General features: G+C 41.5%; 1 protein-coding gene across 1 annotated transcript; it reads left to right on the top strand.

Annotated features, from left to right (window-relative positions):
• The first annotated feature begins 7,352 nt into the window (after nucleotides 1-7,352).
• On the top strand, nucleotides 7,353-8,102 carry LOC145979955 (uncharacterized). Its single transcript, XM_083112897.1, has one exon. The coding sequence runs from the start codon at nucleotides 7,353-7,355 to the stop codon at nucleotides 8,100-8,102; it is 750 nt and encodes a 249-aa protein (XP_082969023.1).
• The last annotated feature ends 8,689 nt before the right edge of the window (nucleotides 8,103-16,791 follow it).

Raw genomic sequence — 16,791 nt, 5'->3', positions numbered from 1 at the left:
ATTTCCTCATTTTTTCCTTTCATTTCAATACCCATTGCTTGTCCCTCCCACCTTGAGGCATGGCAGACTTACCACATCTTCTAAAGCAACGTGCCGCCTACCGGGGGCAAATAACGAGATTGCAGTCGTACATTAGTAGTGTTGATCCAGAGGCGCCGAACGTTCAACAGATCAAGGTTCGGCTGGAGCAACTGAACACATTATGGCCCAAGCTGGAAGAAATTCAGGATTGCATTGAATTTGAAGCCACAGACGATGAACACACGGCGGTTCGAGAGACAATCGAACTTTCATATTTCGATCTAAAGTCGCAGATGCTAACATTAATTGAGGGAAATCATTCAAATGCAGACGACGCGGAAAATGAACACAGGGCTTCGTGCAAGTCTCAAGTCAAGTTGCCATTAATAGAGCTTCCGCATTTCAGTGGAAACTACACTCAGTGGGTATCGTTCAGACACATTTTCTTCGCTCATACATGATAATTCGGATATTTCAGATATTCAGAAATTCCAGTATTTACGTGTCGCACTGAAGGGTGAGGCATTGCAAATCATTGAAAGCATACCAATTACAGCATCCAACTACGGTGTAGCGTGGAAACAACTCCAAGAGCGTTTTGACAACAAGCGTCTCATAGCTGCTTCACACGTCAATGATATTTTGCATATAAAACCAGTGTCGAAAGAAAAAGCAGAAGAATTGCGATCGTTCACAAACACAGCTATTAGCTCCATCTCAGCTTTAAAATTATTAGCAGGAGATAGTTCAACATCTTACCTCTCAGCTTGATGCCACCACACGAAAGGCTTTTGAATTAGAAGTGAATGATTCTGAATTTACCACTCTTGACAGTTTGTTTCAATTTCTAGAGCACAGAACCAAGGCTTTAGATAAATTCAAACCAATTTCCAATGAAAAATCAATATTCAAACCACAGTTTAGTGGCAACACCAAACAACAAAGTCACAAACCTGCGCATCCTTCTCCTTCAAGATCGTATGTTTCTACTGTATCTCCTTCATGCCTGTATTGCAAGGATACTATGAAGAATAATAAGCATCCGCTGTTTGCGTGCAGTTCTTTCAAAGCAGCTACTATAGCTCAGAAGTACAAATTTCTTCGAGAAAACCAGATCTGTTTCAATTGTCTTGGACAGTCAGATCACCAGGGATTTAGGTCAGGATGCAAGGCAGGATCTTGCAAGTATTGCGGCGAGAAACATAATTCTCTTCTTCATGAAGATAAGAACAACAGAGAACGTCAAACACAGAAGCGGCTCAGTCAACCCAGAAGTAAATCGGCAGTAGGCGATGATACTCGTTTTCAGGATAATGATGCCCAGACTAAAGCAACATATTGTTCTGTCAAGAACAGAGAAACTTCGCAAGTTCTCCTAGCCACAGCAGTCATAAAAATCAAGAACGCATACGGCGATTGGCTCCCATGTCGTGCACTTTTGGATGGAGCCTCGCAGAGTAATATTATGACAGAGCATCTTGCCCAGCAGCTACGCATCAAGAAACAAAAACGCCGAATTCCAATCCAAGGGATAAATGAAGCTACAGTGCAAGCCTTTCACACCATGGAGACTCAGATTAAATCCAGCATTAGTGGATTCACCATGGACATATCTTGTTCCATCTTGCCAAACATCACAGGTTCGATGCCAGCGCAGAGGCTCGAAACTTCCACATGGGGAATTCCGAGTGACATACATTTAGCAGATCCTAGCTTCCATACATCTGGCAACATTGACCTACTTCTGTCTGCAGATGTGTTCTACACGATTCTCAAGCCAGAAAAACTTTTAAGAACAGGAAACTATCCAGCGTTGCAAAACACTGAATTTGGATGGATTGTAGCACGAAGGATTACCAATGCATCATCTACGAACGGACCTTCGAAGTCATTCTTTGTTCGCAAAGAAGATACAGTCAATTTCCATTTACAGAAATTTTGGGATTTGGAGGAATTCCATGATAAGTTGCCTTCGCCAGAAGAAATCGTCTGTGAAAAACATTTCCAGGAAACTACATCTCGTGATCGAGAAGGTTGATACACAGTCAAGCTACCCTTGAAGAAGGACAGATCCGTTCTTGGAGATTCTCTGCAAACAGCGATTTCACGATTTAACCAATTAGAAAGAAGACTTGATCGGAACGTGGAATTGAAAAGAGAGTACACAGAATTCATGGTCGAGTACCAACAACTCAAACACATGCAACCAATTGGGACATTGGAAGATGTATCCAGAGACAAGGAGACAAGGTACTACATTCCACATCACTGTGTGATCAAGGAATCAAGCAAAACTACACGTTTAAGAGTGGTTTTTGATGGAAGCTCGCCCACAACTACGGGGGAATCGTTGAACAGTATACAAATGATTGGTCCCACGATGCAAGAAGAATTGTTTTCAATCCTGCTCAGATTTCGTAGTCACAAAATCGCACTGACTGCAGACACGGCTAAAATGTATAGGCAAATTAACATGCATTCAGAAGACAGACCACTTCAATGCATCTTATGGAGAGCATCACGTGACGAACCAATCCATGTTTACAGTTTGAACACAGTCACTTATGGATTAACTTCAAGTTCATTCTTGGCCACAAGATGCCTCAAACAATTGGCAGAAGATGAATCATCAAATTTCACAGTAGCCACTCATGTCTTAACACATGACTTCTACGTTGACGATTTTCTGGGAGGAAATCATTGCATTGAAGGTGCAATAAAGCTGCGTGAAAGTCTCACAGAATTACTCCAGAAGGGAGGATTCAATCTACGTAAATGGTGCTCCAATAGCAAGGCAGTGTTACAATCTATTCCAGAAGAATTGAAGGCAGTACAGGATCTAGTGCAATTCGACACAGAAGGCACAAAAACATTGGGAATTTCATGGCGCCCATCCACGGACGAATTTCTCATGGACAGTAAGGTTTCCACAACAGTGGATGTAGGCTCGTTGAAAATCTTCACAAAGCGCCAAGTTGCCAGCATAATTGCACAAGTGTTCGATCCAATCGGACTAATATCGCCAGTGGTGACCACATACAAGTAATTCCTGCAGCAGTTATGGCTCCACAATGTAGGATGGGATGATACGCTTCCTATAGATTTGCAGAAAACATGGCGTCGTCTTCATTCGCAGCTCACATGTATTAACGAAGTAAAAGTACCACGGTTCGTTTTGGCTCCAGGAGACATACGTAAAATTCAAATTCACGGTTTCTCTGATGCATCAGAGAGAAACTATGGCAGTGTTCTCTTCGTAAGATCAATTGATTCAGAGGGTCACATAAGTGTGAACTTATTGTGTTCAAAGTCCAAGGTGGCTCCGGTGAAGAGAACCACTCTTCAACGTTTGGAATTATGTGCGGCAGTTCTACTAGCCAAACTGGTACACAAAGCATTGCCCATACTGCGTCTATGTATAGACATCATTCACCTATGGACCGACTCAAAAATCGTCCTAGCTTGGCTGGCGTCACCAGCCAGTAAATGGAAACCTTTTGTTGCCAACCGCGTGGCAATTGTACAGGAATTCACACAAGTCAGTGATTGGAAGCACGTTCCGTCAAAAGACAATCCTGCAGATCTGATCTCACGAGGAGTCGATGCAAAAACTATCAAATCACTTCAGCTTTGGTGGCACTGACCCACCTGGCTCCAAGAAGATGAGACACAGTGGCCATCATCCAGTTTAGCATTCCGTCCAGACGACAACACTATTCCAGAGCAGCGTAAGGTAGCAGCTACCACATTGGTCACTCATGTAACAACTGAAGAAGAAATCATATCTAGATATTCAAGTTTATCCAAGCTACTGAGAGTAGTGTCACTCTGCAAAAGGTTCATCAGCAATTGCAGAAACTCAAGAGAGAAAAGGAGTGAAGACCTTACCACCTTTGAAATTCAAGGCGCCACACTTGCCTGCATCAAGATAACACAACGTGCATTCTTCTCTCAGGAAATCAAAGATTTGTCTGACAAGCAGCAAGTACACAACAAAAGCATTTTGAGGAACCTTCATCCATTTCTCGACAATGAACAAGTAATTTGTGTCGGAGGAAGATTGGAAAACAGTGAATTGGAGTTTCAAAGCAAGCATCAAATTATTCTTCATCCGAAGAGTCATTTTGCGAAAATTCTGATAGCATCAGAACACAAGAGACTTATGCATGCTGGTCCACAGCTTCTCATATCATCACTTCGTGAGAAATACTGGATTCCTCGCATACGACAGGTGGTCAAACAGATCATTCATCAGTGCAACATATGCTATCGTTTGAAGGCTTCAGCCTCCCAGCAGCTGATGGGGTAGTTACCCTCCAGTAGAGTGAGACCCAGCAAGGCATTCCATCACGTAGGCGTTGATTACGCAGGGCCATACCACATCAAGACCGGAGCCGCAAGAAGCAGATCCACAAGTAAATGCTACATTGCAGTTTTCACTTGTCTTGCCACAACGGCAATTCATCTAGAGATTGTCTCAGACTTGACATCACAAGCCTTCATCGCAGCTCTACTACGCTTCACCGCGAGAAGAGGAAAGTGTGCAAGTATTTTTAGCGACAATGCTACGACGTTCCATGGTGCTAAAAATGAATTGCAGGAATTACGTAAACTCTTTCAATCACAAGGCTTCAACAAGGACATCAACAGATTTGCAGCAGAAGAGAATTTCCAGTGGAAGTATTCTCCACCACGCAGTCCATCATTCGGCGGGATTTTTGAAAGTGCAGTGAAGTATATGAAATACCATCTTCGCAGAGTAGCAGGAAACGCCGTGCTAACATACGAAGAACTAGTAACTCTGCTATGCCAAATAGAGGCCTGCCTCAACTCCCGTCCTCTTTCCACACTCCCTGATTCTCATGATGAATTCAGCTACTTTACCCCTGGTCATTTTCTTATCGGAGGTCCTCTAACCACATTTCCTGAACCAAACATTACAGATCTGGCTGCCAACAGATTATCCAGATGGCAGCGCATACAGCAGTTCCAGCAGCGAGTGTGGAGGAAGTGGTCTCAGGACTACCTGCATAGTCTGCAGCAGCGACAGAAATGGACAGCCGTTCAGTCGAATTTGAAGCCTGGCACACCAGTGCTATTGAATAAGGACAATATTCCACCACTCTCGTGGAGAGTCGGCGTCGTCCAAGAAGTGTTTCCGGGAAGGGATAACCTAGAGCGCGTAGTCACCGTTCGTACTAGAGACGGAGTCTACAAGAGAGCATTAAGCAAAATTGTGCCTTTACCACATTGGGAAGAAGACGCTCCATGAGCTAAAACATTGACAATGTATCCCCTAGTGTTAGGTTGGATGTGAACATTCCAACGGGGGGGAGTATGTTGGAGATTTATCTATAAAAGTAATTATGTTTATTCTTTCTTTATATATTTTATATTGCATATAGCTTCAATTGTTTATTTGTGTATTTCAAATGCCTTAAGTAACCTGCACTCCCATTGGCTAATTCAATCTGAGCGCGGTGTCTAGTTGCCGCCATTTTAGCGCGGTTGTTACTTCCAGCCAGTGTGCGTAGAGAGGCCACTCGGGACACAGCCAGAAACCGTCGCGGACAATTATGGATACCGTAAGCCCAACGTGGCTACGTTTCATTAGTGGCGTGTTGTTGTAACACCAGCTGCAACTTCGTGTAAACAGTTTTTCCCTAGACAGGAGTGCATGGGAAGTGTAATCAAGTGTTATGTGCATATACCTTATAATACATAGTTATAGTTATCAGTGTGTGTGCCTGTGTTTTCTTTACAACTACCAAGAGGATCGCGGTGAACTTTGCCCTGTAGCGACACAATCCATACCAGAGAGATGTAAGTGGTACCTACAATTTCACTTACATTTAGATCCTACCGGTTCGGATCATCATTCATTTCTGGTCCTTCACAGCCGGACAGGTTCTACTTTCAGTTTTGGTCCTGTACGGTCCGGAACGCAAACACCCCCTATACGCCTTCATGGCGTGGTGCTATGCACAGGGGAGCACTTTACTTTACTTTACTTTTTACTTTACCCTCTCATACCTATATATCAGCGAAAGCAGTTTTTCAATATTTGTTGTTGTTCACGAAATATTTCAGGTCGCAATGTTAGATGAGGCACCCTGTATATATATTTATATATAAGATTTTAAGACGTAGTACGTAAGTTATTTATAAAAGAAGCTACATATATATGGTGTTAGTTGTCGTGATTTGTTCCAAAATAACTTATTGTAAATCACATTTCGAAAGGTGTCTTCTCTTTGAGGTCGTTGGCATGTGCCTACACTATTTTGTTTGAACTTCCTGTTCATTTTGTACAAAGTTAAAGAGAGACAGGCCCGTACCCAGGAAAGGGCCATCGACGCCATGCCCCCCTTGAACTATGAAATATTTAAATGTGAACCTATAAAAAGTTAAGAAAATAACAATGACAATTTTTAAACTTCGTAAAAATTTAAATTTTGTCCTGGGTAGCTTTAGTTTGATAACAGTTTATGCAAGGCCACTAGAGTCGACGAGTCATATGAAAGCGGCTGACCTTGAACAAGCCTCGATGCGCAGTAGCAAAAGGAGGTGGTGGAGACTGCCGTGCAAAACGTGCGATGTCGTTCTTTTGTTTTACGAGCGGCAAGAATCGGTTTGGTTTCCGTTGTGACTGTTCGTGTTTCTTCAGTGTGATCACAAAAAATTTGTCAATATACGTGTGCAAGATGGCTACAGAAACACCTAAGCGTCGTATTCTACACAAACAAGCGCGAAATATGGTGTACAAAGTGTATCAGTTCTTCCAAAGTGAATCTCGCAGTGCAGACAGTGCCTCGTGTTCGTCAGGGAGCAGTGTTGCCAAATGTCAGGAACGTACAGCGGCTGCATGTGGGATAAGTCTGCGTACAGTTCAGACGATTGCGAAGGAAGCCAGGTCGTCGATTGGTGATACAGGGTCGGTTTCTTTTCGCTCGCCTGGCAAACGTCGTAATCGGCGAAAAAATGTTACGCACTTGGACGATTTTGATAAAGGGGTATTGCGTAATAATATATTTGATATGTACGCAAATGGCGAATTTCCTACTGCATTGAAACTTAGGGCTAAATTGAAGGAAGCTATCGGGTTTGCAGGCAGTACGTGGTCAGTGTTGAAAATTTTGAAAAACATGGAGTTCAGATATAGGAAAGGCAACGACGGGAGGAAATTTTTAATGGAGAGGGGTGATGTTGTAGCTGCGAGAGTGATCTTCCTCAGAACCATGAACGAAATCAGGAATGCTGGTACTGCAAATATATATTATTTAGATGAAACTTGGGTCAACCAGAATCACACGAAGACGACCTGCTGGAGAATGAGTGATGGTTCTGGTGGGTTAAAGGTGCCATTAGGAAAAGGTGCTAGTCTTATAGTGTGTCATGTTGGTTCAGCTGCTACAGGCTTTGTGCCCCAAAGTAAATTGGTTTTCCGCTCCAAAACAAACAGTACCGACTATCATTCAGAAATGACGTCTGCCGTGTTTCGAAAGTGGTTTTGCGAGCAGTTCTTGCCGTTTCTCGCTCCCGAATCCGTGATTGTAATAGACAACGCGAGCATACATTACTTGCAAGTGGATAAAACGCCTTGTTCGAATTCAAGGAAGGCGGATATTATGGCATGGCTCTGTAACAAGAACATTCCCCACACAAGCACGCAAACCCGAGCAGAATTGTTGCAGTTTGTGAAACATCATACACCAACTCACAAAAGTTACGAAATCGATATAATAACAAGAGAATATGGTCACAGAGTTGTTCGTCTCCCACCTTATCATCGTCAGTACAACCCGATTGAAATGATTTGGGCCCAGGTGAAGGGGTACGTAGCGGACAAGAACAAGACTTTCAAAATTGCCGACGTACAGAAACTGACTCACGAAGCAATAGACAGAATAGGTGTTTCCGAGTGGGCAGATTGTGTGGCTCACGCAGAAAAAATACAAGAAGATGACTTCCAGCGTGAAATAGTCAGAGATGATGTCATCGAGAAGGTCATTATAAATTTGCAAGACACGGATTCCGAAGAACTTGAATCAAGTGACGAGGTTGACAGCAGTACGGAATGAGCGTTATGTAAGTAAATGGCATTTTATTTTTTATTTTCAGTTCATGTTATGCATGCCAGACAGTTGTTTTGTTATTGCGAGTGGCACAAGACCGGCGCATGATATCTGCGGCAAACGAAGTTGCCTTTGCCGCGCCGCGAAAGAATGAATCAAGTTCTTCTCTCGTTTTCTCAGTAACCAAATAACATATCGCTGTAAATATTATACGAACTTAAAATTTGGAGTTTTCTTTGTAACTTTCTCACTGGAAGTTATATCAAATATAATTTAATAAAAATCGGCTCCCAAGAGAACTTTTTCTCTATACAATAAAGGTCAATAAGATATTTCATTTCTTTCACTTACTTTCAAGATTCCACACGTTTAATTTACCGCACAATACGATTGTCTAAAGCTTTCTGCTAATACTCGTGCAGGATTGGTATCGATTGTTGCAATAATAGCCGTGCAGCGGCAATTTACAATTGTTCGAATGTAAGCCCTTGTTTTTTATTTTGTAAGAGCTGGCGAGAACCCCGAACGGTGAGTAGGTGGCAACAGCGGAAATGTATCTCCCTCTCTCTCTGCGCGGACTTGTCAAGGTCAGCCGCTTTCATATCGCTCGTCGACTCTAGACGTCCCGATTTATCGATATGGTCGGGACAATCAATTCCTTTAAATCCCTTTTCCTACTCTTTTCGAAAATGTCTCTCTTCTTTTTCTCAACTAACATTTAGACAAGTTCTTTTATATAATAATAAATGTGCCATCCCCGTGGCGGAGTGGTTAGCACATCGTCCTACGACGCCAGGGGTCCCGGGTTCGAATCCCGGCCTGGGCATGGATGTTTGTGAGTGTCCATTCGTCAATTTCATCATATATCACTCATCCCCATCTTCGCAAATTAGCCAAAAGTGGCATAAAAACGAAGTAAAATAAAGCAAATCAATCAATCAATAATAATAATTGCTAATACGTATAACTTAATTTATAAATATATTATTTTCTAACCATAGAATTATCATGACTCTTCAATGGTCCTGCCATAGGACAATTAAAGGAAATTTGATACATTGTTAATTTGCGGAACAGAATTATTTGAATACTTCGGAGAATTGAATGTAATCAATAAGCACTAAGCTGTACACCGTGTGCCACCTATGTCTGTAAGCGACTGCATGACTGATTGTTGGGAATGATGACGCCAAAGGTTCCGGGTTCGAATCCCAGCTTGGGCATAGGTGTTCTGTGTGAGTGTGTTCTCTCATCAATTTCATCATATCTTCGCTCATCCTCATCGTCGCGATTAGGCAAACTTGGCCGAAAAACAAAGCAAATAGCCTAATTCAATCAACCTCTCTTCTAAACGTCTTTGATCCACACATTCGGATCAACCACTTCCCCCCGCCCCCCTTCAAAATCCTGGGTATGAGCCTTGTAGCAACATATACAAAATAAAGATAAAATATGAAAGCAAGTTTATAAATATAGGAGAAACACATTTTCGGGTCTGGCCCCTCCCTCAAAAAAATCCTGGGCACGGCGCTGAATAGTGATTTCCATTAAAATTGATACCTCACAACTCATTTTTCGCAACAAAAACCGTAGGGGTCAGATTTGAAATGCCAAAACATGCAAATCATCCAGGTACTTGAACATGATACCGGAGGATTTTTAAGGAACATGAAATGTAATGCTGTTTTATTAGTTTTCCAAGTCCACTTTTAAGCCTGTGTATAATAACCGGAACAGGACATACAGTTTGCAGTGTGCAATGTGTCTCCACTGATCAAATAAACGCGGGACCCACTGAATACAAAGCAACAGGGTTACCTACCATATAATATACTCCTAATATACAAGGTTACATTCCGTTATAGCACATGGGGATGTGATTTAAGGCCCCACACATCCACACTCCATTTTTGGGCTTTTTCCATTCTTGCATAATCTTACTTTAGTTTCAATATGTCTTGCTTTTCGCTTGTTTATTACAGAAATACCTATGTCTGCTTCTATATGTAATATCATATCATGAATGCTTATTGTTATCAAAATCATGTGATCTTAAAAAGTAATTGAAAGTAGAAAATAGAGAAGTAAGGATTTAATGTTGTGTTCGGAACAAATCGGTATTTAGTATATTCACTCTCATAATAGCATTTCCCGCTCATAGCACAGTGCTTTAATTTCAAGATATCATGCTCTTGCAACACCATTATAATAATGAACATATGTTACTATGACTGAAATTAATTGCATGTGTGAAATATATAATTTTAGGTTGACATGCATTTTACAAGTACTCTCTTCAGGATAACCATGTAAGCATACAACAAAAAGACAGTCCGTATCAAGAATGTCTACAGAACTGACTAAGAAAAAGTTTGTTTATTTCAGATTCAATTTAAGGATCTGTAATTACACAACACGCTATGCCAATTCCTAGAATTAGACATATGAATTATGTGCACAGGCTTCCAATTACTTTTGTCACGTTTACCCTATTCTGATTTATGTAAACGAAGTTAAGTAATTAATATTGTTCCCTGACTTACAAGTTCACCTGAAGAGCCTCCTACTGTTGCATTGTTTAGTTTGAATCGTAATACTTACATGAACAATAAACGTATATTTAGACAGCCCCCCCACCTTCTCCGATTTGCACAAAAATGGTGCCAAACGTTAGTGCATCGTTTGTGCACGAATGTGCACGCAAAAATTTCGTTTGTGCACAAACGGAAAACACCAAAATTAGCAAGTCAATTTGGGGGGGCTGTCTAAATGCCAGCCCCCCCACCGTCTCTGATTTTCACTAAAACGGTGCCAAACGTTAGTGCATCGTTTGTGCACGAATGTGCACGCAAAAATTTCGTTTGTGCACAAGGGGAAATCCGAGATATTAACACCTTAACTTTTGGGGTCAGCCCCCCCACCTCCTCCGATTTGCACCAAAATGGTGCCAAACGTTAGTGCATCGTTTGTGCACGAATGTGCACGCAAAAATTTCGTTTGTGCACAAGGGGAAATCCGAGATATTAACACCTTAACTTTTGGGGTCAGCCCCCCCACCTTCACCGATTTGCACCAAAATGGTGCCAAACGTTAGTGCATCGTTTGTGCACGAATGTGCACGCAAAAATTTCGTTTGTGCACAAGGGGAAATCCGAGATATTAACACCTTAACTTTTGGGGTCAGCCCCCCCACCTCCTCCGATTTGCACCAAAATGGTGCCAAACGTTAGTGCATCGTTTGTGCACGAATGTGCACGCAAAAATTTCGTTTGTGCACAAGGGGAAATCCGAGATATTAACACCTTAACTTTTGGGGTCAGCCCCCCCACCTTCACCGATTTGCACCAAAATGGTGCCAAACGTTAGTGCATCGTTTGTGCACGAATTTGCACGCAAAAATTTCGTTTGTGCACAAGGGGAAATCCGAGATATTAACACCTTAACTTTTGGGGTCAGCCCCCCCACCTCCTCCGATTTTCACCAAAATGGTGCCAAACGTTAGTGCATCGTTTGTGCACGAATGTGCACGCTAAAATTTCGTTTGTGCACAAGGGGAAATCCGAGATATTAACACCTTAACTTTTGGGGTCAGCCCCCCCACCTCCTCCGATTTTCACCAAAATGGTGCCAAACGTTAGTGCATCGTTTGTGCACGAATGTGCACGCAAAAATTTCGTTTGCGCACAACGGGAAACCCGAGATATCAAATCCTTAACTTTTCGGGTCAGCCCCCCCCCCACCTTCTCCGATTTTCACTAAAATGGTGCCAAACGTTAGTGCATCGTTTGTGCACGAATGTGCACGCAAAAATTTCGTTTGTGCACAAGGGGAAATCCGAGATATTAACACCTTAACTTTTGGGGTCAGCCCCCCCACCTCCTCCGATTTTCACTAAAATGGTGCCAAACGTTAGTGCATCGTTTGTGCACGAATGTGCACGCAAAAATTTCGTTTGCGCACAACGGGAAACCCGAGATATCAAATCCTTAACTTTTGGGGTCAGCCCCCCCCCCACCTTCTCCGATTTTCACTAAAATGGTGCCAAACGTTAGTGCATCGTTTGTGCACGAATGTGCACGCAAAAATTTCGTTTGTGCACAAGGGGAAATCCGAGATATTAACACCTTAACTTTTGGGGTCAGCCCCCCCACCTCCTCCGATTTTCACTAAAATGGTGCCAAACGTTAGTGCATCGTTTGTGCACGAATGTGCACGCAAAAATTTCGTTTGCGCACAACGGGAAACCCGAGATATCAAATCCTTAACTTTTGGGGTCAGCCCCCCCCCCCCCCCACCTTCTCCGATTTTCACTAAAATGGTGCCAAACGTTAGTGCATCGTTTGTGCACGAATGTGCACGCAAAAATTTCGTTTGTGCACAAGGGGAAATCCGAGATATTAACACCTTAACTTTTGGGGTCAGCCCCCCCACCTTCTCCGATTTTCACTAAAATGGTGCCAAACGTTAGTGCATCGTTTGTGCACGAATGTGCACGCAAAAATTTCGTTTGTGCACAAGGGGAAATCCGAGATATTAACACCTTAACTTTTGGGGTCAGCCCCCCCACCTTCTCCGATTTTCACTAAAATGGTGCCAAACGTTAGTGCATCGTTTGTGCACGAATGTGCACGCAAAAATTTCGTTTGTGCACAAGGGGAAATCCGAGATATTAACACCTTAACTTTAGGGGTCAGCCCCCCCACCTCCTCCGATTTTCACCAAAATGGTGCCAAACGTTAGTGCATCGTTTGTGCACGAATGTGCACGTAAAAATTTCGTTTGTGCACAAGGGGAAATCCGAGATATTAACACCTTAACTTTTGGGGTCAGCCCCCCCACCTCCTCCGATTTTCACCAAAATGGTGCCAAACGTTAGTGCATCGTTTGTGCACGAATGTGCACCCAAAAATTTCGTTTGTGCACAAGGGGAAATCCGAGATATTAACACCTTAACTTTTGGGGTCAGCCCCCCCACCTTCACCGATTTGCACCAAAATGGTGCCAAACGTTAGTGCATCGTTTGTGCACGAATGTGCACGCAAAAATTTCGTTTGTGCACAAGGGGAAATCCGAGATATTAACACCTTAACTTTTGGGGTCAGCCCCCCCACCTCCTCCGATTTTCACCAAAATGGTGCCAAACGTTAGTGCATCGTTTGTGCACGAATGTGCACGCAAAAATTTCGTTTGTGCACAAGGGGAAATCCGAGATATTAACACCTTAACTTTTGGGGTCAGCCCCCCCACCTTCACCGATTTGCACCAAAATGGTGCCAAAAGTTAGTGCATCGTTTGTGCACGAATGTGCACGCAAAAATTTCGTTTGTGCACAAGGGGAAATCCGAGATATTAACACCTTAACTTTTGGGGTCAGCCCCCCCCCCCACCTTCTCCGATTTTCACTAAAATGGTGCCAAACGTTAGTGCATCGTTTGTGCACGAATGTGCACGCAAAAATTTCGTTTGTGCACAAGGGGAAATCCGAGATATTAACACCTTAACTTTTGGGGTCAGCCCCCCCACCTTCTCCGATTTTCACTAAAATGGTGCCAAACGTTAGTGCATCGTTTGTGCACGAATGTGCACGCAAAAATTTCGTTTGTGCACAACGGGAAACCCGAGATATCAAATCCTTAACTTTTGGGGTCAGCCCCCCCACCTTCTCCGATTTTCACGAAAATGGTGCCAAACGTTAGTGCATCGTTTGTGCACGAATGTGCACGCAAAAATTTCGTTTGTGCACAAGGGGAAACCCGAGATATCAACTCCTTAACTTTTGGGGTCAGCCCCCCCACCTTCTCCGATTTTCACCAAAATGGTGCCAAAAGCTAGTGCATCGTTTGTGACTTTGCGTACATCTATTCTATCTCATGTGTGCGATATGGAATACATGTGCAATGGGATTCATATGTATTACCGTGAAAATTGTCCATCACCATTTTGGTGCAATTTATTCGAGGCAATAAGAGCTTCGAGAAGTTTTAAAAAAAGTCCAAACAAACTGTTGACAACTTTTGCACGAGCACACAATAATTCATTGCTTAAAATCACATAAGATATAAGATAAAAATTAATGAAGATGGTTATGGACAATTTGCACGGTTATATTCTTGGTACACTGTACCACGATATCTTTTCTCTTACGCCGGGCCCAGTGTTGGAGTGGTTAGAACATGGATAGACTACAGGGGTCTACGGTTCGAATCCTGGCTTGGGCATGGGCTTTTGGGAGTGTCCATTTATCAGTTTCATCATATCATCACTCATCCCCTTCTATTAGCCGAAAGTGTCTTAAGAGAGAAGTAAAATACACTAAATCATTTTTTCCTTTACGGAAACAATATGAAAAATCAATTTCAACAATGACGTCTATCCATGTGTACACCTACATATCCATACTTCCAGCAAGTAATACATTTTCCTGCTTGATTGAACCTGTACTCATATCAGTTAGCATGCTAGATCACTCTAGATGAAACTCATAATCCTAGAATTCTTCTACTTGTTTAGTAGCATAAATATTGGATCTACTCAAAGGTATATGCGTATGCTGTTATAAAAAAAAATATATCAAATCTAGTGTGATATATTGACATTACTTAGTTTGCAAACTGCAAGTATAATATGAAAGAATTTTATAATGATGATGACTGGAAGAATGATATGAAAGATTTCTTAATGAGATACACTAACAAAAAACGAAAAATTAACTGCATCAATGTAATAAATTTTATTCGTCTTTAACAACAATAATAAATGTTCAATTAACTTAAAATTGTAATATTGAATTGTATTTTATACATAATATGTGCCTATGTTTCAATTAGCACATTTTCCTCAACTACTTGATTCATATTTTTATATACCAGATTTAATTTGTAAATACAATACACTTATAATTTACATTAAAACTTTTTATTTATTACTATTTCTGAAGAATTTAATTCAAAATAAACAAAAATTATATGCATCAAGAAAATGAAAATAAGCAAGTTTCTATCCTTGTTTCTCTATCTTCAGATTATATGCTATAAACAAGAACTTGGCAATTCACAGCTGTTGATCTCTTGAAGTAAGTCTTCTCCTGGCGTAATCATCATATAACTAAACAGCTATTCTAAGGAGAGAATTCAGTATGATCCATAGTGACCAACACATTGATAACACTGGTCAACAGCCAAAATGCGACATGAGTGATATATACAATTTCTAGTCAATATTGGTGTCCTAAATAAGAAACTGTAGTTAAAAATCGCAATGGACTAATTATAATTGCGTTACAGGGCATTGTTGATTTGGAGAAGTTCCCTATATATATGGTATTGCATAGCTGTAAGAAGTTGTGTTTTCTGGACAGCGGAGAAATATTACCCCTGCTGTAAGAACAGCCTACAATATTTCGGTAAATACTGCAAATTCGGTGATGAAGATAAGACTTGGGCTCCACATTTCCGTTGTAAGACCTGCTACACGAATCTGCTGGACTGGATGAATCACAGAAGACCATTGATGAAATTTAGTATTTCCTTGATTTGGCTGGAGCCCACGAATCATACAGACGATTGTTTATTTCTTTGTATGGTCCCATCAATACAACGTATGTCCAATATTAAAAAGAAGACAATTGTATTTCCAAATATTCGTTCTGCTTCTCGTCCTGTGGCGCATAGTAATGAACTACCTGTTACATCACCCCCTGAATCTTATTCCGTAGACTCACAAGACGAACCGTACGATCCACAGCCTTCCACATCTACAGATCCGGACTTTGCAGGTGATGTTAAACTTACAGAACAGCACAAGGTTAGCCAAGGCAGAGCTATTAGCCTCCAGAGTTCAATAATGGAATTTTCTGGCTAGTAATGTGAAGGTGTCAATTTATCGTGACGGTCAAAAAATGTTTGAAGAATACTTTTCTACCGAATGAGATCTGATATACTGCAGTCATATTAATGGTTTATTGAGGGCTATGGGCATTAAGCACATCTGTGAGGAGAGGCGCGGTATAAAGTCTAAAAGCTGTACTGTTTCATAACAGCAACCAATTGCCGTCAATCCCTATTGGTTATTGTGTGCAAAAGAAAGAATCGCATGATAGCCTAAAATTCCTCCTTCAAGCAATTAAATACAACAACTAGGTATATACCTATGGAAAATATGTGCAGATTTGAAAGTCATTGCTATTTTAACTTAACTCCAACAAGGCTATACCAAATATTGCTGTTTCCTCTGCGAATGGAATAGCAGAGATAAAGCTTCTCATTTTATTAAATAGGATTGGTCATTACGTCAAAGTATGGAAACTGGAAATATGAATGTACATAATGAACCTCTCGTTGAATCTGAAAATATTAAATTCCTGCACTTCATATAAAGCTTGGACTGATCAAAAACTTTGTCAAAAGTTGGATCGAAACTCTTTGGTATTCAAATATCTACTTAACAAATTTCCAAAAATCAGTGAACAGAAGATCAAGGAAGGAATTTTTGTGGGCCCTCAAATTCGTCAACTTCACCAGGACGAGATCTTCGAACACCTGCTAAGTGATGTTGAGAAAGGTGCATGGAGTTCTTTCGGAGAAGTCTCCAACAATTTTTTGGGAAACAAACGTGCTGAAGACTATGAAAAACGTGTAAATAATTTGGTTTCATCGTATCAAAAAAATGGGTTGCAATATGTTCCTTAAATTGCATT

This window comes from Lepisma saccharinum, chromosome 27, assembly GCF_977018435.1.
Source record: "Lepisma saccharinum chromosome 27, izLepSacc3.1, whole genome shotgun sequence".
In the NCBI taxonomy this organism is placed as follows: domain Eukaryota; kingdom Metazoa; phylum Arthropoda; class Insecta; order Zygentoma; family Lepismatidae; genus Lepisma; species Lepisma saccharinum.
The sequence above is the reverse complement of the archived record's forward strand: the minus strand, read 5'-3'. Positions and strand labels throughout refer to the sequence as shown.